The sequence below is a fragment of the Podarcis vaucheri genome (assembly GCF_965113315.1).
Source record: "Podarcis vaucheri genome assembly, chromosome: 16".
In the NCBI taxonomy this organism is placed as follows: Eukaryota; Metazoa; Chordata; class Lepidosauria; order Squamata; family Lacertidae; genus Podarcis; species Podarcis vaucheri.
The window spans coordinates 15399705-15422859 of NC_138754.1; the positions used below are offsets into that span (position 1 = coordinate 15399705).

At 50.1% G+C, this 23155-nt stretch overlaps 2 protein-coding genes and 1 long non-coding RNA gene across 3 annotated transcripts in view; 2 read left to right on the top strand and 1 right to left on the bottom strand.

Annotated features, from left to right (window-relative positions):
• Nucleotides 1-1251, top strand: part of PYGM (glycogen phosphorylase, muscle associated) — a 27374-nt gene extending 26123 nt beyond the window's left edge. Inside the window, exon 19 of the mRNA XM_082204277.1 lies at nucleotides 573-1251. Coding sequence (XP_082060403.1) covers nucleotides 573-725 — 153 coding nt within the window. The 3' untranslated portion in view covers nucleotides 726-1251. The remainder of the gene's footprint in view (nucleotides 1-572) is intronic.
• On the bottom strand, nucleotides 1044-11276 carry LOC309521639. The gene is made up of 2 exons (XR_014214746.1): nucleotides 11011-11276; nucleotides 1044-1518 (listed from the first exon to the last, which is right to left on the bottom strand). It is a non-coding gene; the product is annotated as an uncharacterized lncRNA (long non-coding RNA).
• A 2816-nt stretch (nucleotides 11277-14092) lies between these two features.
• RASGRP2 (RAS guanyl releasing protein 2) overlaps nucleotides 14093-23155 on the top strand; it is a 42522-nt gene continuing 33459 nt past the window's right edge. The window contains exons 1-2 of the mRNA XM_082204292.1: nucleotides 14093-14214; nucleotides 21058-21213. Coding sequence (XP_082060418.1) covers nucleotides 21141-21213 — 73 coding nt within the window. The 5' untranslated portion in view covers nucleotides 14093-14214; nucleotides 21058-21140. The remainder of the gene's footprint in view (nucleotides 14215-21057; nucleotides 21214-23155) is intronic.

The window sequence follows — 23155 nt, forward strand, 5'->3', positions numbered from 1 at the left end:
CCCAGCCTGCTGCTTAGTATCTCCCTTGCATAACTCCTAACTCCAGTCCTAAAACCCAAACCTAAAACACTGGCGTTGTCTTTCAAACTGACTCTCGGTGGAGGGAGGGGGTGTCATGCACTGGTTGGACACAAGAGGAATGGGAAGAAGGCTCAGAGCCCAGGGAGTGGTGTTGGGACAGCAAGGAGAGGTCAGAGGGAGAAGACTGCAAAGAGGCAACAGGGCTTAGTGAGCTGGGAGAGTCGGTGGCAGAAAGAAGTCCAGAATCAGAGGCAGAAGCTGAAGAAGATGAGTGGGAGGCCAAAGCGGCAGAGATGATTAAATTCTAACACCTATTACACCCAGGGCTTTAGGGTGTCTCGCACCCACAAACTCATAACAATACGAATCCCAACTTTAAAAGGAAATCCTTGTAGCTGAACCTCTGGCCGCAGGAGGCCCCTAGAGCTGGTCCTCTCCAATGGTTTGGGAACAATTTGGCAGGGGTGTCCAGGTGCCCACACACTGAAATGTGGGGGGGGGAGGCTCCCTTCTTCCCTCTCATGATTCGCTGCTTTGATCTCCCTCCGCAGAACACCAAGGAGTGGACCAAGATGGTGATCAGGAACATTGCTTGTTCCGGAAAGTTCTCCAGTGACCGCACCATCGCCCAGTACGCCCGTGAAATCTGGGGTGTTGAGCCCAGCCGCCAAAAGATCCCTGCCCCCGACGAGCCTCGGGAGTGAAGGACCCCCCCCTCATGTGCCATCAGCAACTTCAACGGGGCAGCTCAAAATCAATGGGTCCCTCACCCCCCTTTTTCATCTGGCTCCAAATGTACAATCACTTTTTCTTGTAGGGGGAAGGAGGCCAAAGGAGGAGATTGTTTTTCTGTCTAGGTTCCCCCTCTCCCCATTTTAGAATCTGCCCCATAGGAGCTGTGGCAGGCAATTCAGCCCAGTCCCCCTTCTCCCCCCTTCCTGCCATGCTCTGCTATTTATTTTAAGGGGGGTCCACACCTTGATTTTACAACCCATCTCTGCTTCTGAAGCCCTCCTTTTGTTCAAAGGGTGAGGGGTGTCTATGGCTTCCCTGCTTTTTAAGGGGGCTTCTCTGTCCCATTTTTATCCTCAAGGGATGGTATTGCTGGGTAGGGAGGGAGGATTTTATCTCCTCACTTTTAAAGCAGCACTTGGCCTGTTTCGTCAAAATGGGGCAACAAGGCTCCTGGAGGGGAGAGGGCGCCAATAATAATAAAGGTTTTAAAAACTACTGTCAGCCGCAGGAATGTATTTTTACAGGGGGGGTGGCCGGATACTTGTGCATTCCTGGAGCGTCTTCCTCTGAGCAGGGTGTAATGTGGAGTGGGACGGATCCCCACTGTTAAATCTTTTATTTCAAGATGCAGAACCAACAGGGTCACTCTAAGCAAGGTGGGATTAGACCAGGGGTCGGCAAACTTTTTCAGCAGGGGGCCAGTCCACTGTCCCTCAGACCTTGTGGGGGGCCGGACTATATTGGGGGGAAATGAACGAATTCCTATGCCCCCAAATAACCCAGAGATGCATTTTAAATAAAAGCACACATTCTACTCATGTAAAAACATGCTGATTCCCAGACCGTCCATGGGCCAAATTTAGAAGGCGATTGGGCTGGATCCAGCCCCAGTGCCTTAGTTTGCCTACCCATGGATTAGACTCCAAAGATTCAGGGTTGATCTGAAAATGAGCAGGGTGGGGTGGGATGGGGGGAGAGGGGAATTATTAAAGGAAGCCCCGAGGGTTTGCCTATCCCCAGAGAATCAGACAAATCTGTCCTGCAGCTGGGAGAGGATATATGTGTCCGTCCATTGGGGGTGGGGGCTGTGTTTTGTGTTCCTAATCCTGCTTCCCCCATATCTACAGCGTTCTTCCATTCTCACACCTGACAACCCAACAGCCCTCTTACTCAAAGCAGTATTTTTGCGGCTACTACCTTTAATGACTGCGCTCAGTCTCCACAGTTGGAGGCAGTAAATGGTTCTTAGTTCCTGGAAACAGCAGGAGGGGAGAGTGCTGTGTTGTGCTCATTGGGGCAACTGGCTGGCCACTATGAAAATTATAGAATTGTAGAGTTGGAAGGGACCCTGAGGATCACCTACTTCAATCCCCTGCAATGCAGGAATATGCAGCTGTTCTATATGTGGACTGAACCTGCAACCTTAGTGTTACCAGTACTACACTCTAACCAACTGACCAGGGGTTCATGTTCACCTGTTCATCCTCCCACATGATCTAGGGCTATTGCTTGCCCACAGTGCCCCTTCCGCTGTCTACATGAGACCTGAATAAAATAGAAAAATAAAAATGGCAGCATAACTCCCTGGTTGCTGCTGACCTCAGCCACTCCCCGATTGTCAAGAAAACGCCTTTGACAGGGAAGTTTCTGTGGGGAACTGGGGAGTTAGAACGGATCAGCAAATTTGATCTGATTCATTTTGGATCAAAACTGGGGAGACATAAAATGGGCAAAAGGAGGAAGTTTTGTGACATCAACAGCGACGATAGTGGTGAATGGTTGTAGACATCTGAGCTTCGATAGAAAGATCACAGAGCAGATCTGCTGTTTGGTCCCACAGTTTACAAAACCCCATATGCACCTGCCCAACTGAGATGAACACTTGGTTGGACTCTAATCCGCAAAAGTTTCTGCCTCCATCTGCCTCCAAAGTTGTTCCAGTGCCAGAAGAGTCTCCGTTGTGGCTGCTGCTGCAGACACTCTGGGCCAGAGTCACATGAGGACGTCATCTTCTTTGGCTCCAAGCTGTCCAGTTTGTAGATGTCATGTGCAGATGTTGGCGAGAAGGGGGTGCCCTGGCTCTCTCTGGAAAGGAAATGAAGAGAAGCCACTAGGGCTGTATTTCTCCTGGTCCAGCCTGGGAGCTTGAGCAAGGTCAAAAGGTGTCACACACACACACAGGTCAAACTGGGGAAGCTGCTATGTGTGAAGGAAACAAATGACAAGCTGCAGTTTGAGAAAGACACACACACACACACACACACACCCAGAGTGGGTGATCTGTGAGCACCTTAGAGTGCTGGCTGGTGGGAAGATATTCTCCAGAAACTGGATGTGGGAGCACTGGACCTTCAGGTGCCTGTTGGAGTGTTCAGTCTACACATATATAAATAAATGCAAATATTACAAAACCAAAGGAAAATACCCCTGGACCTGCTCACTGTTCAGCCCAGGATGTGTGCAAGAGCATAACAGCATTCTGTGTTGAGGTGACATTGGACAGTCAGAAAACTCTTTGCTGCGCAATCCGTGACGCATATTTCTGCACGTGCTGGAATCAACAAGTGATAAAAAGTGGCAGGTGCTAACCCAGTAAGATGTTGCAGTCAAACCTTACAGCAGCTTTGAGTCAGTACAATGTTTAATTTTATCCTTCCCGTTCTACCCCTTGATGGAGAATGTCCTTTTCTCTCCCCCCCCCTTTATAATAGATTGTGAATACTAGATCTTTGCCATTCAGGCTCTCCTCCTCTTTCTGCTCTGCAGAAAACCTTCTCTTTTTCTTTGTTCTGGTTTAATCATTTCTCCAATTTTATCTATATCTATATCTATATCTATATCTATATCTATATCTATATCTATATCTATATCTATATCTATATCTATATCTATATCTATATCTATATCTATATCTATATCTATATCTATATCTATATCTATATCTATATCTATATCTAAATAAATAAATGGGGAGCAGGTGGTCTTGCTTCTTTCTCCCCCCCTTCTCTTGCTTCCTTTTTTCATTTCATTTCTTTTTATCTCTTCTTCTTTTCCTTTTCTTTCTTCTTTGGTGTCCTCTGCTGGGAGCCTCTCTTATAGTCCAGAGATTGCACATTCATGGGGGAGGTAGATGGTTGATGGAGGGACCGTCCGTGGGGTTGGCCTCCCAGGATGAGAGGCTGGGGGAAGATCCCAGGTGAAGCTGGAAGGGGCTCCTACCATTTGTGGGGGTGGTAAGGGTTCAGAACGACATTTAAGATAGGACTCCATGCTCTCTTTTTTTGCTTTTTTGTAGCTGTTTTTGTTTACATTAATTTTCTGCATCCTATTTATCATGAAAAAACTTTAATAAAAATCTTAATGGCAAAGAGCAGGGGCAGGTAAGAGCCAGTCTGAGCCTCCATTCTAAATACTAGATCCGTTCTTTGCTAAAGATCCCATTTCCCCCATGACCTTGAGCAAATCCCTTCCTTGGTCCCCAGGGGTCAGTGATGGTCCCTAAGGCGTCAGGCAGGGAATTGAGAATGTGCCACTCTCCTCCCCGCCAGCCCTTCCAGTCAGTCTCAACAGCTGCTCCTTCACACCCAGAGAGTCATCCCTAAAAATAGTCCCTGCCCCACAGCCACACCTGCTTGTGTTCTTTAGCAGACCTGGGGGGTTTCTCTGCATGTTTTCTTGCAAGAGGGTGATGAGCTTTGAATCAGTCCTGGCGTGCCCTTGTAGTGTTTGGGGTCCAAGGAGGAGCTCCTCATTTGGTCAAGAGAAGGGAACCCGAGAGGGATGACTTAAAAACCAACTTTGCCACAACTTTCTACTCACTTCCTTAAGAGTTACAGAGTTTTACCTTGTGGGGTTGCTGGGAGAGCCAGGAAAACAAACGAGGTACAGTGGTACCTCGGGTTAAGTACTTAATTCGTTCTGGAGGTCCGTTCTTAACCTGAAACTGTTCTTAACCTGAAGCACCACTTTAGCTAATGGGGCCTCCTGCTGCTGCCGCACCGCTGAAGCCTGATTTCTGTTCTTATCCTGAAGCAAAGTTCTTAACCTGAAGCACTATTTCTGGGTTAGCGGACTGTGTAACCCGAAGCATATGTAACCCGAGGTACAGTGGTACCTCGGGTTAAGTACCGTATTTTTGCTCTATAAGACTCACTTTTTCCCTCCTAAAAAGTAAGGGGAAATGTGTGTGCATCTTATGGAGCGAATGCAGGCTGCGCAGCTATCCCAGAAGCCAGAACAGCAAGAGGGATTGCTGCTTTCACTGCGCAGCGATCCCTCTTGCTGTTCTGGCTTCTGAGATTCAGAATATTTTTTTTCTTGTTTTCCTCCTCCAAAAACTAGGTGCATCTTGTGGTCTGGTGCGTCTTATAGAACGAAAAATATGGTACTTAATTCATTCCGGAGGTCCGTACTTAACCTGAAACTGTTCTTAACCTGAAGCACCACTTTAGCTAATGGGGCCTCCTGCTGCCGCCGCGCCACCAGAGCCCGATTTCTGTTCTTATCCTGAAGCAAAGTTCTTAACCTGAAGCACTATTTCTAGGTTAGCAGAGTGTGTAACCTGAAGCGTATGTAACCTGAAGCGTATGTAACCCGAGGTACCACTGTACCACTGTACTCTGTCTGCAGAACTGTACAAGTTTCTCCATTGGCTCTGCTGAGAGAATTTTGAGCAACTTCTCTTACTGAACTGTTGCCAGTTCAATATAATATAATAATAATTATTTGTTTGTTTATTTATTGTACCTTGCCCATCTGGCTGGGTTGCCCCAGCCACTCTGGGCTGCTTCCAACAGAATATACAAAAACACAACAGAACAATGAAATAAGCAAGTGAGTTTGCTCAATTCCTTCTCCCTCCTGATCTTTTTTTCCTTTCGTGTGTTGCCTTTTGGATTTAAAGTCTGAAGGCAGGGACTCTTCCTATAGATGTCTGAGAGGCGCTCGGCACTCAAGCATTTTTTTCTTCTGACCAGCAAGCTTAAAATGCTTCAAATAAATGCAGATCAGCAGAGGGGGAAAAATGTGGAGTCCGGGGTGCTATTTTCACACAGCCATTTTCTCCAAATGTCAACTTGTTTTCCAGAAACAATTCCAAAAACTATGAATGAATGAATTTTATTATTACGGTCACAGACCAGTTCCAGCTCACTTACAATATCAGGGAAATCATAAAACACAACAGGAATACACTGAATTGCAATTGGGTATAACAGAGACAATTCAGTTAAAAATATATATTAAATCTTGATCTCAAAAACTATTACTAGTAAGAAAAGTAATTACACTAGATCATCTTAGAATATCTGAGGTTCGTAGTTTCGTGTTTGCAACTTAATCTTGAGCAGGGCTAGTACTGTATTGCGAACCCTTGAGTACACAGGGGCCGCGAAGAACTGATCTTGAGCATTGCCAAGAACAGGCATTCCTCGTTCCCCATGGGTCCTCTGCGTTCTGCCCTCTTGGCTGAGCAAAACCTACCGTGTGGGTGTGGGTGTGGGTGTCCTCTCAGCTGGAGAAGCACAGCACAAATATGGGATGGAGGGCAGGAAAACGATGACATTTCTAAAACAGGGTGAGCTCCACCCTAGGATGTGGGCATGGGAGGTGGTTGCCCGGTGGTGTGAGAGAGAGGCACTCTGTGCATGATCAGAGTGCACGTTACTCCTTGCAGGACCGATGTTCAAAGCAGACTTGTGTTGAAGTGAAAGCATTCTTCAGCTGCTCCCAAGGCTCTCTCTGCTTATTATTCCTCCTAGTGTGCCAAAGCCCGAGTCCCAGTTTCATTAAGAAAAAACACACACAAATCCAGGGATGTAAGTGAAGCCTGGGAAGGAGGGAGGGATGCAGCTCAGTGGCAGAGCACCTGCCGTGCAAGTGGAAGGTCCCCGGTTCAACCCCCAGCATCTCCAGTTAGGACTGGGACAAAACCATAGAGAGCTGCTGCCGGCCAGTGCAGGCAATACTGAACTAGATGGACCAATGGCCTGACTTGGCATACTGTATATTCCTAAGCAAGGGTCTGAGCAGGCGTGGGCTGGCAAGTGGGAGGATGGGGGGCGGCTCTTCTGAGCTTTGAAGCCCTGCCTGGAGGGCAGATTTCCTCTGATCCCAGCTCCCCCGCCTCCTCCTTCAGGAGAGCAGTGGGCTGGTACCCCCTCCAGGGCTCATCCTCTGGGTCGGGCTGGTGCTGCAAGGCCCATAATTGGATCTGCAGCTGGCAGGGGAGCCGCAGGACATAATTGGCTGCGCAGTCGGGCGGCTGCTGTGCCACACACTGAGCTGTACCATCACAGGGCCGGGAGCTGGGCACATACCTGCACACCGTCCACCATGCACATGCCCCCCCTCAAATCACGTATCGGCCTACTACCTCTGGCTGGAGCTTCCAGCTTTCCCTCCAGGCATTTTAAACTACAACTCCCAGCAGTCCCAACCAGCAGGTCCACAGGGTGCTGTGGCTGATGGGAGTCGTAGTCCAGCATCTGGAGGGCACCACAGGTTTTTAAGCAGAGGTTGTCAAGGATGCTTTAGCTGAGATTCCTGCGCAGCAGGGGGTTGGACTAGATGACCCCTGGGTTCCCTTCCAATTCTACACTTCCATGATTCTAGGAAGCTGCCTTATTCTACCAAATCAGGACTGTCTACACTGACAAAGAGTGGCTCTTTGGAGTCTCGGGCCATCCTGGAGAGGCCAGCGGGAAAATATTATTATTTTATGTATTAAATCTGTAGACTGCCTTTCACCCTAAAATCTCAAGGGCATAAAAATAGTACCAATAATGGCATTGTTTGTAGAAGGCAGGAATGGCTGTGGGGTTTTTGGTTGTGTGCTTGCTTGTTTCCACCTTTGCTCTTCCTGCACCAACAGAAGCAGCTGACTCCTAAGGGAAAGCTCACTGGAGCTCTAGGGAGACACAACAGGAAAGTTTCAGGACTGACGCTGGAGCCAGCCATTGAACTGAACCTGGACGTTGCTGCCTGCAAAGTAGATGCTCTGCTACTGAGCTACAGCTGATCAACACAGGCTGGCAGCGGCTCTTCAGAATACCCAGCAGGGAGAGTCTTTCCCATCATCACCACCTCCTGCTGTTTTCAGAAACGCCAACTTGCCCTGACATGTCCTCCAGCCAACGGGGAGCAGGCCTAGTCAAGACTCCAATTCTCATCAGCCATAGCCAGTGTGGCCATAGTCATGGATAATGGGAGCTGTAGTCGAAAACTTCTAGAGGGTACCGCATCCTCTTCCTCTGTTGCCACATTCAGCAATTGGGGCTTGTTTTTCCTCTGCCCTCCCCATGCCTTTTTCCTTTTGTGTCTTGAGTTTTTAAGGCTGATGGGAGGGACTGCCTTGTTTTTGTTTTTTGTTTTACTTGATTGCATGTAAGCTGAGCCTCCGGAGCTGACGAGCAGGAGAAAATCACTTTAAATAAAGAATGCATCACGTGCTGGGCTTTGCCAGTACCGCCAGCCTGAAACTGCCTCTTTATTCCCGCACGCTGCTTTAAAATAGCACCCTCTCTGAGGAGAGAGTGTGGGCAAATCTGCAGCCCGGTGCACCTGTGTCTCCTTGCTTCAGGGGGACCCAGGTGTAACTCCCAGAGCAAAGTTGGCACCTGGCAGCCTCAGAGCTGTGACAGACGAGGCAACAGGGATGGCGTGATGCTGTTCTTCCATATCCTTCCCAGGGAAAGTGATGGGAAAGGATATTTGAATTGAACCCATCAGAAAAGGAGAGTGCCTATTCAAGTCATTTTTCTGTGGGTGGGGAGGCAGCCGGGGGGGTGAGGCCTGCCCCATGGTCATGACCTCATACCCTCCAACTTTTCACCTATGAAAACAGGGACATCCTATTCCTTAATAATAATAATAATAATAATAATAATAATAATAATAATAATTTATTTATACCCCACCCATCAAACTGGGTTGCTGCAGCCACTCTGGGCGGCTTCCAACATAGATTAAAAACATAATAAAACATTAAACCAAAAAAAACCCCTTCCCAGCCTTCAGATGTATTCTAAAGGTTGTATAGTTACTTATCTTTTTGGCTCGGGGGGGGGGTGTCGCATAACTCCGTACCCTCCAATATTTCTCCAATGAAAATAGGAACGTCCATACAATAATATGAGTACATTCACATGTAAAAAAAGGAATATACAACAGGATAGATAGGAAGTCCAATGTGTTGGTACGTATATGATTTGGGGGGGGGGGTTGTCTTTGTTTTTTCTCTTTGTTTTTCTTTTTTCTTTTCTTTTCTTTCTCTTCAGGTATATAAAGTTGGTATATAATCTCGGTATACATGTTGAAAATATATTATAATAAGCTCTGTAATGTAATATGACAATATTTACCAATGTAACATAAGAATGTTAATAAATAAATAAAATTGCCTGTGATAGAAATGGCAAAAAAAAGGAACGCCCTAAGGAAAAGCAGGACATTCCAGGATCAAATCAGAAACTGGGATGACTTCTGTAAATCTGAGACCGTCCCTGGGAAATAGGGACCCTTGGAGGCAGTGGCGTAGCGTGGGTGGTGCGGGGGGGGGGCCGGCCGCACTGGGCGCAACATCTGGGGGTTAGGGTTAGGGGGCGCAAATCCACGGGTTAGGGGGCGCAAATTACTTGCCTTGCCCCGGGTGCTGACAACCCACGCTATGCCACTGCTTGGAGGGTCTGCAACCTCATGTAGTAGCTCTCCTTTTCCTGGCCAATCTGAGTAATCCGATCCACAACCTGTACCTCCTGCTCTTCACTTTGTGTTATTAAAAACATTTAAAGCCACCTTCAAGGGTGAAATCCTCTCAAGGCAGCAAAAGGAATCAACTAAGGTCCGTCCAACCACCGTCGCAATTCATTAAACAATTGAGAGCCAGCAATCATAATGAAGCAAAACATAACCCCCTTTTAAAAATAAAATAAAATCATATTGCATTCACTGTTTTGCATTTACATCTTACTGTTGCCTCCAAGGAGCTCAAGGTGACTTGCATAGTTGCCCCCCCCACTCCTCGTTTAATCTCCACAGCAACCCTGTGAGGAAGGTTAGGTAGAGAGGCGGGTAGATAGAGAGATAATTTATTACGGTCAAAGACCAGCTCACATAACATAACAATTGGAACAGATTGCAGCGATAGCTCATGAGTTAAAATTGAGATATATACATACACCCATACACCTGAGATTTGGGCTACCATAAAAAATTGACCCTGAGGCACCCCAAAAGGCGACTTCAGCATTTCCCTAGTCAGCTATTTTATTCTAGAGGATGACCTGTGCCTACAAATCTGGGTGGCACCCAAGGTGAGAGCTTCGTGGCTGAGTATGAAAACGCAGCTAAAAGTCACCATCAGACCCAAAGGAAACCTCTTGGGTCTTTAGGTCTGCCTGCTGAATCTCAGTTGGGTGGGACCCAAGATACATCTCAAGAGGGCGAGGAAAGGAGCAGTCTGTACATGCTCAAAGGTGTTTTCTTTCGTACTGTCCTAGGCGTATTCCAGGTTTTAGCCTCGGTGCTGAGTTCTGGAACTTAGGCCCTCTATGAATTGGCCCAGAACTCTCAGTTCTTCCCACTCTGGGCTTCCCCAAAAGCTCAGGTTGGAAAAACAGTGATTGAAAGAGAAGCACCTGGCTGTTGTTTTTCCACTGCGTCCTCACTCTGCTGTCCAGTGGGTGGGTGGGGGACCTGAGACTGCCTGATCCTGAAAAGAGGGTGCTGTAGGTGGTGGAACTGAAAGGGGATGTGCGTTGGCCTGTATTGCCGAAACCTGGGTGGGTGAGCCGGGTGGGCCTGACCTCAGACCCCCTGAAGGTTTCCCCTGTAAGATTTGGAAGATACGGGACACATAAAAGGAAGTTCTTTATTGACGCAGCACATAGTTAAACTATGGAACTCACTGCCACAGGAGGCAGGGGGTGGCTACCAATCTGCACGGCTTTAAAAGAGGATGGCACAAACTCCAGGAAGAGAAGACTATCAGTGCCTCCTGGCAATGTTGGCTGTGTTCTGTGTCCGCAGCTGGAGGTGGGAAATATCAGTTACTGGAAACCACAGGAGGGGAAAGGGCTCTTTTGCTTGAATCCTGCTGTAGGTTTTCCTTGGGCTGGCCACTTTGAGAACAGGTTGGCCTGACCCTGAAGATGCTTCTTAGGCCAGGGGTCAGCAAACTTTTTCAGCAGGGGGCCGGTCCACTGTCCCTCAGACCTTGTGGGGGGCCGGACTTTATTTTTTTTTGGGGGGGAGAACGAATTCCTATGCCCCACAAATAACCCAGAGATGCATTTTAAATAAAACGACACATTCTACTCATGCAAAAACACGCTGATTCCCGGACCGTCTGCGGGCCAGATTTAGAAGGCGATTGGGCCATTCCTTTTTTTTGTTGGAACAATTTCTTTTTTCCAGTTTTTAGCAATTAGGATCCTTGCTGCTCCTGTGCCACTGTTAGAGTATATTGAACTGGTTAGATTAACAGAGGCAATTAGAGATCACACTAGATAAGAGTTTCAAAAAGCATGAGGGAAATGCAGAGAACAGTGCCCTAAAATAAGTACCTGGACTTGTTTGGATTTGTAATGTCTGCAGGAGACTTTGGGGATATTTAAGTTATAATTAGAAAAATCTTAATAATCATTCATAAAGGAAACAGCTTATAAGAAGTAAATAAGGAGGCCAGATACAGGATAAAGGAAGTATTTTATTTGGTTGTTTGTATTGTTGTATGTTATGCTTATTGTATGTTATGTTCACGTTTAATGAGGGTGGATTTCTGTATTGGGGGGGTGGGGGGTTTATGTTATGTTGTAAATAAAATTTCTAATAAAAAAAGAAGAAGGTGATTGTGCTGGATCTGGCCCCCGGGCCTTAGTTTGCCTACCCATGTTCTTAGGCTCTCGTGAGTTTTACAGTCATGATTCTGACCGGGATTATTTGGAATTTGGAAGCCGGTTCTGCTGTGCTCCATGTGGCATCCTAAGCCATGTGCGGAGGGCAGCTGCAGTGGGAAATTCGCACCTGGGAAAGCTCCTGGCATAAAGGCTCATTTGCAGGGACCACTTCCAGCAGCACGGGTTGGGCAGCCATCTGTCAGGGATGCTTAAGCTGTCATTCTTGCCCCACAGGGGGTTGGACTAGATGACTCTGGGGGTCCCTTTCAACTCTACAGACCTGATCCTATGGGTTGCGTTCAGCCTGGCTGGGCAGGAGGTGGGAGAGGAGGACCTCCTCTCAGGATAATCCAAAAGCCATGCCTCTTGCGCCACGCGCCCCCCCCTTCCCAAAACCTCTCAGGCAAGAAGAAGGAATGGTTTACAGCTGAGGGGTGAAACACCAGCCCTCTGTTATTTCTTTTATTTATTTCATAAAATTTATATACTGCTTGACTGTAGGAAAAAATGCAAAGCAGTTTTATAAAAATGATACAACAATAAAATTATCGCTACAATTTTTACAGCCGTGATTTAAGCATGCAGAAGATTAAAACGGCAATAAAACAGACTGAAACAAATTAAAATTGCTACAACTCTTTAAACGCTTCCAGGGCCAGCATCAACTCATGTTTGGGGGTGGGGTGGGGGTGGGGGGGTGGACTGTGCACAGATAAAGCTAAAACCAGGTCTGGTCAGCAGTGGTGCTTAATATCTCAAGAGGAAAGGCTCTCGGATCTGAACCTGTTCGAAGCCACAACCTCTTTCTCAAAAGCCCCTTTTTTGCAGATGTGTGGGGAAGGAACTCTGTATGTGCTCAGAGGCGTTCTGTTGCTTCTTCATCTCGGAGGGAGCACCAGTTGCTCATGGTCAGGGGCCAAGCTTTGTGCAGGGAGAAGAGCGCATGCCTCTGAGAAAATCCACCCGTGTCTATTGTAAGAAATGAAAGGGTGCCTCCTGGCATGTGCAGAGGGCTGACTGCTCATCAGGATATGGCAAGGCGGAGACAAAGGCCAATGCCTCCTTGAGTCAGCTTCTCATGTGCACTCAACCTGGTTGGGGGGGGGGAGGTGGACTGGGGAGGGGGAGTCGAGTAGTGCCAGGCCCTCCAGCCCTCTTCAATCAGAGCACTGCAGAGCCAGTTGCTATGGCAACCGGGGGATGCTGCGCTGCCAAAATGCAGGCAATCTCTGGACCCCTGGAGGGCTGCAGTGGCGCTTCAGGCCTCCTCTTTGCACCCCCTGCCTCCGCGACACCCCAAAAGGCACCCCAGTAGCGGCAGGACTTTCTGGGGGGCGCCTACACACACACAAGCACACACTTCATTCATGATACAACCCCCTCCTCAATACAGTCTCTCCCCTCCCACCCCCAGTGGGAAGGTTCTTAATTTATTCCCCACATATTGAAATAGAGCAGAATCGGGGGGGGGGGGAGAGATATCCTGTGTACAGTAAATTCTTGGGAAGGTTGGGCGGGGGCACGACTTAGTGTCTGTTGGGAGCGGAAAAGCTACCCCTTCCCCAATTAGTAATTGCTTTGTTAATGACATTGTTTTGCGTTTTCAGTGTGCTACTTTTATTTGCTGCTCTGCAGCAGAAGCAGAATAATTTATTTATTTTTTTAAAAAAACGAAGCTTTGAGCAAATCTCGCTTCTTTGCAGAACTACAAGAGTTAACCCATCAGTCGGGATCAGCTCTGACGGCGCCCCTCCCTCCCCCTCTCTCACATACACTCTCCTATAAAGAAGACTCTGCTCGTGTCCTCTGTTATTCGGGGGGCACGCACTCTGCACATGCTCTGCGGCGTCCTCTTATTTGCTCTCCGATGTTTTGAGAGCTGTTCTCTACACATGCTTCTGTCATTTTTCCTTTCACTGATTCGGAAACACTGGGGCACTTTTACTTACTTTGCCTCTGTGTGTTTCGGGAAACACACTCTGCACGTGCTCTGGGACACCCTATTCTTTCCGATTTCTCTCGGTGCGTTGTTGGATTGAGGGCTGGGGGTGAGTTCTGGCGCTGAAAGGGGGCGGCCCCCTCACCTTCTCTCAGGCGGGCCATCCCTAAGAGGAAAGAGACTCTGCTCATTCTCAGAGGCACCCTGGGACCAAGACCTGCCGCCTTCCAGACTTGAGCCGGGCAGGTGAGAAGCAGATTGGGGGTCCAAGAAGCCACGACGACCACCGGGCGGGGGCGCGCGCGGAGCTTGCGGGGGTCCTCTTCCTCGCCCCCCTTTCCTCCGTCTCTGTCGGAGCAGCCCTGACCCCTTCCTCCGTGCGCTCTGGGTCGGAGAGGCAAGCGGGGCGAGGGGGCGTCCGAGGCGGGAGGGCGCTGGGCTGGTCCCCTCCCCGCTGCCTCGCTCTCCCCTCCCTCCCTCCTTCCGTCCCCGCCCTCCCTCCGGTGGCGAGACGCGGCTGCGTTTTGCGTACGCCGAGGCAGAGGCAAAGGCAGCGCCGCCGCAGCCGGACCGAGCGGCCGTCGGAGCGCAGCGCCAGCGGGCTGGAGCCGCCCCGAAGCCACGGTGAGTGCCGCCGCCGCCGCCGCCAGTCTGGCCGGGAGAGCGCGAGAGTCGCTCCCGCCGAGGGAGTCGTTCCCTGGGCCATTCTGCTAGAGGTCAGCGCGCACCCTTCCTTGCAGCTCCGCGGCGAGAGCACCTCTGGGCATGGACTGAGTGCGCGCCTCCTGGGAAGGTGGCGGGGGAAGGCATTGCTTTTGCCCCAGCGCTATTCTTGGGAAAGGTGGGACGCGAGAGCCCCGAGGAGGCACCTGCCCAGGCGGAGAGAGTGCCTCTGCCTGCGTGCAGAGTGCCTTTCCCTTGGCAGCCCATCCGCAGCACCTGCGCTTCCCAGAAGGGGCGGTGTCCAGGTAGGCAGGTTTTAGAAAGAAGTTAAGCCTCTCTGACCCCCTTGCCGCATGGAAGTAGGGGGTGGGAGGGAAGAGGTTTGGGGTCACCTCCCCCCACCCGTTGCCCAAATGAAAGAGGGAGGTCACCTGCCTTGCAGCGCCCATTCCGCCGCCTGGGTGCCTTTGCTCGATTTGAGGGCCATGCAAAGTGCAGCTTTGCGCTCCCCGCACGCCCCCCCCCCGACACCGCGCAGCATTTCCCCTGCTCTTGTAGGGCAGCTGTCGCAGCCCGCTTCAGCCTTCCATGGGGAGGGCAGAAGACCGGACATGTGGAGCCACCAGTGCTTTGGGCTCAGCGGGGCTTGGGGAAGGGCGCCGTGGCCCCTCGGTGCACCATGATTTGGGGAGGGGTGTTGCCTGGTGCGTGGCCCTTGCGTGGCAGCGGGGCTGCACCTGCCGTGGGCGCCCGCCGTGCATGCAAAGCAGCAGCGAAACGGTGGCGCCTCGCCTGTGCGTCTCGGCAGCGTGTGTGTGTATGTGTGTCTTTGTGTGTGCGGGTTTGCGGTGGCAGGAGCCCTGTGGGAGGTGATGTGCAGGTTGTGTGCAGAGGGCAAACTTGCATTTCACCCCCACCTCCCACCCCCGCCCTGCGCGGAGGCTTTGGATTGTAGAGCGCGCACGCGGGGGGGGGGGCTCTTGCCTTTGTGCGCGCCCCCTCTGCAGCACCGGGGCTTGCTCTGTCTATCTTTCCCCATTCGCCTTTTGTGTGTGTGCAAAATCAGCAACAGCAGCAGCTGCGCGTGTTGATAAATGTTTGTGCCACTCAGACAATCTGCTGTCAATATATTTACCCTGCTCTCGAGGGCGGCTGTTGGGAAATGGCATTTTGCAACATGCAATTTTGCAAGGAGGCCTTTGGGTATGCATTGCGTTGGAGGCGCGGTGAATGGATGGGGGGGTGCGGGATGAGAAGAGAAAATGAAATCAGTTTGCAGGAATCAGGAGGGGACGCGAGACCCTGAGATGTGGGGTCTGAAGGGCTGCGCCTCTCTTGAAGCGGCGCCTCTCCTGTAGCCAACCGACCTGGCCTGCCATCTCTCAGCTCCTGGCGCTCCTGCCTGGCTTTTGAGCAAAACTTGCCTAAAAATAACTCCGCCAGCAAAAAACGCCAACCCACCATTTCCGAGCACAAAGGCCTGTCTCAAAAGATTAATAATAATCTCCTTCTACGACATAAAGACATTCCTTACTCCACGCCGGGATTCTGGGCGCTGCGCTAGAGAACTCCCTGCTGGGGGAAGGAGCAGCAGATGCTTGTTCGCCTCTCTGCTTGAACCCCTTCCAGCTCACAGGCCTGGGAGCCTCTTCCCCACGCACAACAGCCCTGCGGGGTAGGCTGGGCCGGAAGACAATGACTAGCCCAGAGAGGGACATGGCTGAGTGGGGATCTGAACCTGAGTTTCACAGCATCGTGCAAGCAGAGAGGTCTTCAAGGCCATCCAGACCAGCCCTCTGGCATCCAGAGTCTGAGCATCTCTGACAGGTGGTTGTGCAGACACAGCTTGAAATCCTCAGGGAGGGAGAGCGTACCTTCCATCCATCTCTCTGCACCAAGGTTGTTAGTTCCACTGCCGAACTGCTTTTTTCCACTGAGAAGTGTCCCCTAACAGTCAACAGAAATCTAGAGGGCCTTCTTGGCAGTGGCACCCACCCTGTGGAACACCCTCCCAACAGATGTCAAACAGATAAACAACTATTTGACTTTTAGAAGGTAGCCTTCTTAAGGGAAGTTTTTAATGGCTGATGTTTTACTGTTTTTTTAAAAAAAAAATTGTTGGGAGCCCCCTCTTCTGCATGGTGATGATGAGGAAAGCCCTTCCGGGATTTGTAGGGGGCTTCTGTGTGTCCCCTTGCCCACCCCAAAGACCTCTTTTACCCAGGCTAAACAGGCTTCCACCCTTTCCAAACACTCTACACCAGGGGTTGTCAGAAGGAGAAAGATCTCTTGGATCTATTGCCTGCTCTCTGTGATTTGCAAGTATTTCTGACTCCCGGTGGTTTAAACAAAGCAACAGTAAAACGATGCCGCCCTCAATTATCCTGCCGAAATGAAGATCACTTGTGGAAATGAGAGCACATTTTGTGTGAGCACACTTCAGTTCTGGTACTCAAAACAACAAATCCCTGCAGCCAGAGTTCAGTCTCTGCTGGCATCTGCAGGCATCTGCCTGAAACCTTGGAGAGCTCCTGCCGGCCAGTGTGGACCATACTGAGCTAGACGGATAGCGGGGGTCTGATTCAGTATAGGGCAACTTTCTGTGTTCCTAAGGCCTTGGTGATACAGCTCAATAGATTAGCAAGAGAAAGGGAGCAGCATGTGTTTTCAGAATGCAGCCAAAGTCAGGCTGTAGCTCAGTGGTTGAGCACCTGCTCTGTGTGCGGAAGGTCCCAGGTTCAAGTCCTACCATCTTCAGGCAGGGCTGGGAGAGACGCCTTGTCTAAGCTGCTGCCAGTTCGTATAGATACAGAATTGAGCTAAGACGGTGAGAGAAGTTTCCTAGTTCTTGTCTTGGGGTGTGTGTGTGCAGCTCTGTCAGCTCCCCGCAACCTTGGCATTAATTATCAGCACCGCACTCTAACCAGCTGAGCTATCCAGGCTCTGTTTTAAACACTTAAGAGTCTCCTTTTTTCTTGTATTAACCATGTTTATCTATTCATTACATTTCCACCTCTCCTTATTTTCCTTTAAGGAACTGAAGGCATGGTTCTCCCTCTCTTCATTTTATCCTCTATAATCAGTCCTGTGAGGTAGGTTAGGGTAGGAGATAGCGATTGGCCCAAGGTCACCCCGTGAATTTCATGGCCGAATGAGGCTTTGAACCCTGGTCTCCCGGGCCCTTAGCGAGACACTCTGACCACCATAACACATCGAGAGGGATGAGTGCGTTGTGTTTGGATGTGCTGTTGTGACGGTCTGTTGCCTGCGGCAGGTGAAGCTTCTTAGACAATGGAACTCCCTGCCACCAGAGGCAGTGATGGGCACCAACTTGGCTTTAAAACTTGGGCAAATTCATGGAGGGACAGGCTGTCAATGGCTATGCACTCCCTCTGCAGTTGGAGGCAGCGATACTTCTGTTTGCCAGTTGCTGCAAAACACAGGGCGGGAGAGTGGTCTGGTGCTTGCGGGCTCCCTACAGGCATCTGGTGGTCCACTGTGAAAACAGGAGGCTGGGTTAGATAGGGCACTGGCCCGATCCATCAAGCTCTTTTTAGGTTCTTAAGTTTTGCAGCCTACAACTGAGCTCTTTTCTCTGGGCGGCCATGAGCTGCAGTCTCTCTGTTTAGGCCTGGCGTTTCCAGGGACAAGAGCCGCTGAGAGAGGCCAGTTGGAATTCCCAGGCAGCAGAGGGGCCTGTCTAAAATCAGCTGCCAGCCCTGAGTCATCCCTTGGCAGAAGCTCTGGAGCCCAGTGTGCCTTTCCAACATTCCTTGCTTCTTTCCCTTGCTTGGGACGAGGAGGAGGAGGAGGAGGGTGGCAGGATGGACAGGCGAGAGAATCTGCTTGGGGAGGGGGGCAGTAGTGACTTTGCGCCATCGTCCCCCAAGGAGACCCCGTCATTTTCTGCTCCTGCCCATTTGCAGCAGGAGGAGGAGGAAGAGGAGGGCTGAGGAAACGAATTCCCCACCCCAGCTGTGCGTCGCCCTGTTTCCTCCTGAATAGAGAGGCAGCAGCAAGAGGGGATTGTGGTCCAACATTTCTCCAGGGGACTGAAGATTGCTTGGCTTGGGTTCAGATGTCCAAAAGGAGGCAGAGAGGCCCTGCTGGGAGCCAGGAGTGCTGGATCTTTTCCTCTGCTCTTGGAGTTGGAGATGTGTGTGTGTAGCACAACACAAGTAGGACAAAAATAAAGCAGAACAATTTGTGTTGTAAAAAGTTACGGGTTTTCAGCAGGAAGGTTTGGGCTGTGCACCACCTGGAAGTGAGGCAGTGTGATCACCCCAAAACCTTTGCAGGTGCAAGAAGTAAAAAGTAAAAAAAAGGTAAGGGACTCCAGGACAGTTAAGTCCAGTCAAAGGTGACTGTGGGATTGCGGCACTTTCTGGGTCATGTGGCCAGCATGACTAAACCGCTTCTGATGCAATGGGACACCGTGACAGAAACCAGAGTGCACGGAAACACTGTTTATTTTCCCACCGCAGCAGTACCTATTTATCTACTTGCGCTGGTGTGCTTTCAGACTGCTAGGTTAGTAGGAGCTGGGACAGAGCAACGGGAGCTCATCCCATTTTGGGGATTGGAACCCGACTTCCTGATCAGCAAGCCCAAGAGGCTCAGTGGTTTAGACCACAGCACCACCCGTGTCCCAAAGTGTCAAAAGTGGGATGGTATGTGACTGCCGTGATAGCATTGCGAGCACAAATGAATGTGCAATAAGAAGGGGATCATAGGGGGAATGTTTAAATCTCAAATTTATTGCTTGTGGCCTGTCAAGTGGAGATCCTCCCTAGAACAAGGATTGGAAACCTACTGTCATCCCGATGCTTCCAGCCTCCAATTCCCATCATCAGGGCCAGATTTTAAGACCTTTAGAGGCCCTAAAGCCCCTAAAAGATTTTGGTGCCCCCATATATATCTGATTCAAATTTTCAACAATAATAAGCCATCAAATGAAATTTCATTTTTCAAAATGAAATGAAACCTACCGTAAGATGGAAAATAATGTTTATTTTTCTATATTTGTAGAAATAATGTTTATTTTTGTTCAGCTGCACCATATGGTCCATAGCAAGTCTGGAAATGGAAACTCTCTGCCGTGCCCACCTGAAGCACATGCTTATTTTGCTTAATCGTTAAGCCAGCCTTGCCCAGAAGCCAGCATAGGGCGATAGGAGTTCTAGTACCACAAAAGCTGGAGCCCAGCCCCCACCTCGGTTCCCCACCCCTGTTGCAGAACCAAATATGTACCCCGAGGCTAGGGACGTTCAGCAGCGAGCCACTGCAACATTCCGGAGATAACGTTTGAGTTCAGTGTATCGTTAAGGATGAGGATGAAGCAAATGACAAGTCACCCAGTTCCCTTCTTCAAAGGAACAATTATTATATAATCTGCCCCAGCAAGAGCAGCCCCCACTTAAAAGTCGTGGAGTATGATTCTGACATCTTCTGTGGGTGGAAGAGACTCAACCCAGTGGCTTTCCCCATCCTCTCGCCTGCCCTCAAATGCTGCTTCCTCTCCCGTGTTGCTGTTCTGAGATGACGCTGAGCACTTCCTGGGGGGGGGGTGTCCCCAAAGCAGCTAGTCCTCAGGAGGCTGTTTTGAATGCTTCAGGGGGGTCCGTGTTGCCTTCAGGGCCCAACTTGCAGAGCTTTCTGGAGCAATAGGCTTTCCGCTATTGGAGGCAGTATGCTGGGGTAGGTGGGCACGGCCTGATCCAGTAAGACTGTCCTCACGGCATTTGGGTGGTCGGGAGAAAGAGAGAGAGATGCCATGACTAGGAGACACAATGTAGGTTGGGAGCTAAGGAAATGTTGGCATCCCAGAGCGAAGGCAGAAAGTGCCATTCCCAGCTGGCTGACATTCCCACAACCAAACCACGATGGTGACCGTGTGCCTCTTTTTGCACCCTTACGCTTCTTATCACACCGGCTGGCCTGCCATTTTATTGATTCATTGGTCAATCTGAAAGTATGGAGATCCCACGTTTCAGGGCAAAGTGTACTCAAAGCAGGTGGCAAAGGAGAACGGAAATGCAGTTGGAAGAAAGTAACATTTTAAGGGTTTGTTCAAAACCTAGCCTAGCACCTCTTGGGGGAGAGGGTTCTACGTACAGGGGCCAGAACTAGAAAGGCCCTGCCTATCATATCTGCCAGGCGGCTGGGTCTTTATGTCAGATCTGGGAGCAGGGCCTCCGCTTCTTCCTTGCGGCCTGTTGTAAGCCTTGAGCAGGCTGCTCATCAGGCAAGCTGATCTCAAGCCGCTTGGCTGATGTGCTAATAGTGGCCCAGTAACCCGGCATGCTATTAGGTAAAGGTAAAGGGACCCCTGACCATTAGGTCCAGTCATGACCGACTCTGGGGTTGCGACGCTCATCTCGCTTTATTGGCCGAGGGAGCCTGCGTACAGCTTCCGGGTCATGTGGCCAGCATGACTAAGCCGCTTCTGGCGAACCAGAGCAGCGCACGGAAACGTCGTTTACCTTCCCGCCGGAGCGGTACCTATTTATCTACTTGCACTTTGACGTGCTTTTGAACTGCTAGGTTGGCAGGAGCAGGGACTGAGCAACAGGAGCTCACCCCGTCGCAGGGATTCGAACTGCTGACCTTCTGATCGGCAAGTCCTAAGGCTCTGTGGTTTAACCCACAGCGCCACCCGCGTCCCTGGCATGCTATTAACCTGGGGAAAACCCCCCTCTGGGCTCCTGCACCCACTTCCCCCAGGCCGAGCCCCGAGGGAGGGAGAGTATACGCTCCTTTGTAACCTCAGAGATGTCTGAAACCTCTTTCCTTCTCTCTTTTCAGGTTTTTGCCCTGCTCCCTGGGGATAGCAACCCGCTGGTGGCCGTGTGGCGTCTTTCGTGAGCGAAGGGGATCCGGGAGCCACAATGTCTGAGACTCTGGACCTGGAAAAGGGCTGCACAGTGGACGAGCTTCTGCAGGGCTGCATCGAGGCCTTTGGTGAGGAGGAGTAGGAGAGGCAGGGAAGGGACAAATGACTGAGGTCTCAGCAGGTGGGGCAGTGGTTTTCTTGGCCTGGCGATGCTCTAAAGCACCTGTTCCTGTCCTGCATTGCATTGGTGTGCTGACTCTGGAAGTACAGTGGTACCTCGGGTTAAGTACTTAATTCATTCTGGAGGTCTGTTCTTAACCTGAAACTGTTCTTAACCTGAAGCACCACTTTAGCTAATGGGGCCTCCTGCTGCTGCTGCGCCGCTGGAGCACGATTTTTGTTCTCATCCTGAAGCAAAGTTCTTAACCCGAGGTAATATTTCTGGGTCAGTGGAGTCTGTAAGCTGAAGCATATGTAACCTGAAGCGTATTTAACCTGAGGTACCACTGTATGGGGATGGCCCCATGAGATCTCGCGGGAACTCGGATGGCCCCGTGAGATCTCGTGAGGGTATCCCAAAGCCCCTGTGCTGAGTGGGCCTTGCCAGGTAAGCAGGGCAGAGTTGAAAAAAGAGGAATGGCTTTTAAAAGTTACGGACTATGCATAAATGGCAAAGCTGGCAGCAATATTAAGAGATCAAAATGACAAGCTTTTTATAGAAGAGTGGAGGCCCTTTTTTTGGCCTATTTGGACAAGCACTGCAAACAAATGAAATTGCGGGCAGGATACGAGATAGGAGCGGAAGAAGAAAAAGGTAAAATATTACAGGGGTTTTGGTAATAGAAGAGAATTTGAGAATGCAATATAAAGGAGTTTGAGTAAAAACACTGGAGGGTGTGGGTGGGAAGTCAATGCATGAAACAATGCAACTATTGGATTTGAAGTTAATTTGTAAAAATTTGGAAATTCGGTAAAAATTGTATTGGAAAATGGAAAGCACTTTCCACGCTGGGAAAACCTGGTGCAGAAAAGAGCTTTGAAGCTCTCTGCTGTGCATTCATTTATTTTGTGTAGTTTTAACCAGCCAGCCCTCAACGCGTGTGGTTGGAATCGCTCAAGTTATATGTGCGTAAGATGTGATAGTGCTATACAAGCCCTCCAGCACCAGAGCCTCAGAAGAGGATGAGCAGGAAAGGGCAACTGTGCTCATCAGGTCCTCCCCACTTCCTGGGAAAGAGGATGCTGGACCAGACGACCTCCTTTGACCTGATGCAGCTGTTGTTGCTGCTCCTGCTCCAGGGCTCCTTGGATGCTCTTTGATCCCACTTCTGAGCTCCTGAGTGGTCTGAACTGAAGGGCGTGTGTTTATCTAGGACTGTAAACATTATTAGAAGCTGCCTTTGTTCCAAAAGGGACCCAAGGCAGCAGGCATCACCAACAAAAGATAAAAACACTCCTAAAAAGGCCACCACATTAACAAAATTACTTTGGGGTGGGGGAGACAGCAGTAAAAGCTTTCAAAAGCTTTCAAATTGAGCAGGGGAATATATATTTAGGCAAAGGCCTTTTCACATGAAACCTTAAAGTGGCAGTGTGTGGGGGGGGGGAGGTGGCGGCGGCGGGGCAGCAGACCTCATTTAACAGAGGAACGTCCCACAAAGTACCCAAAAGGCATTGCCTTTGCCAGTGGTTGTTGTGCTCAGTTCCTGCTTGTGGGTTTCCCATGGGGGTGGGGGGTGGGAGCCTGGTTGGCCACTCTGGGACAAGGAAACTGGAGTAGATGAGCCAATGCCCAGCTCCAGCAGCCTCCTCCTAAGTTCTTACACTTTGGACTACAACTCCCATCAACGCTGACCATCAGCCATATTGGTTGGGGCTGCTGGGAGTTGAAGTCCGAAAGATTTGGAGGTCGCCATGTTGGCCATCCTTACAGCGTGCAGGGTGTGATGGAGGGAGGGAAGAGTAGTGGTGGGCAGGCTTTGTGGCTGTGGGCCCTGTGGAGCAAGAGGCAGAGTGGGAAATCATAGAATCGTAGAATTGTAAGGGACCCCCCAAGGTCATCCAGTCCAA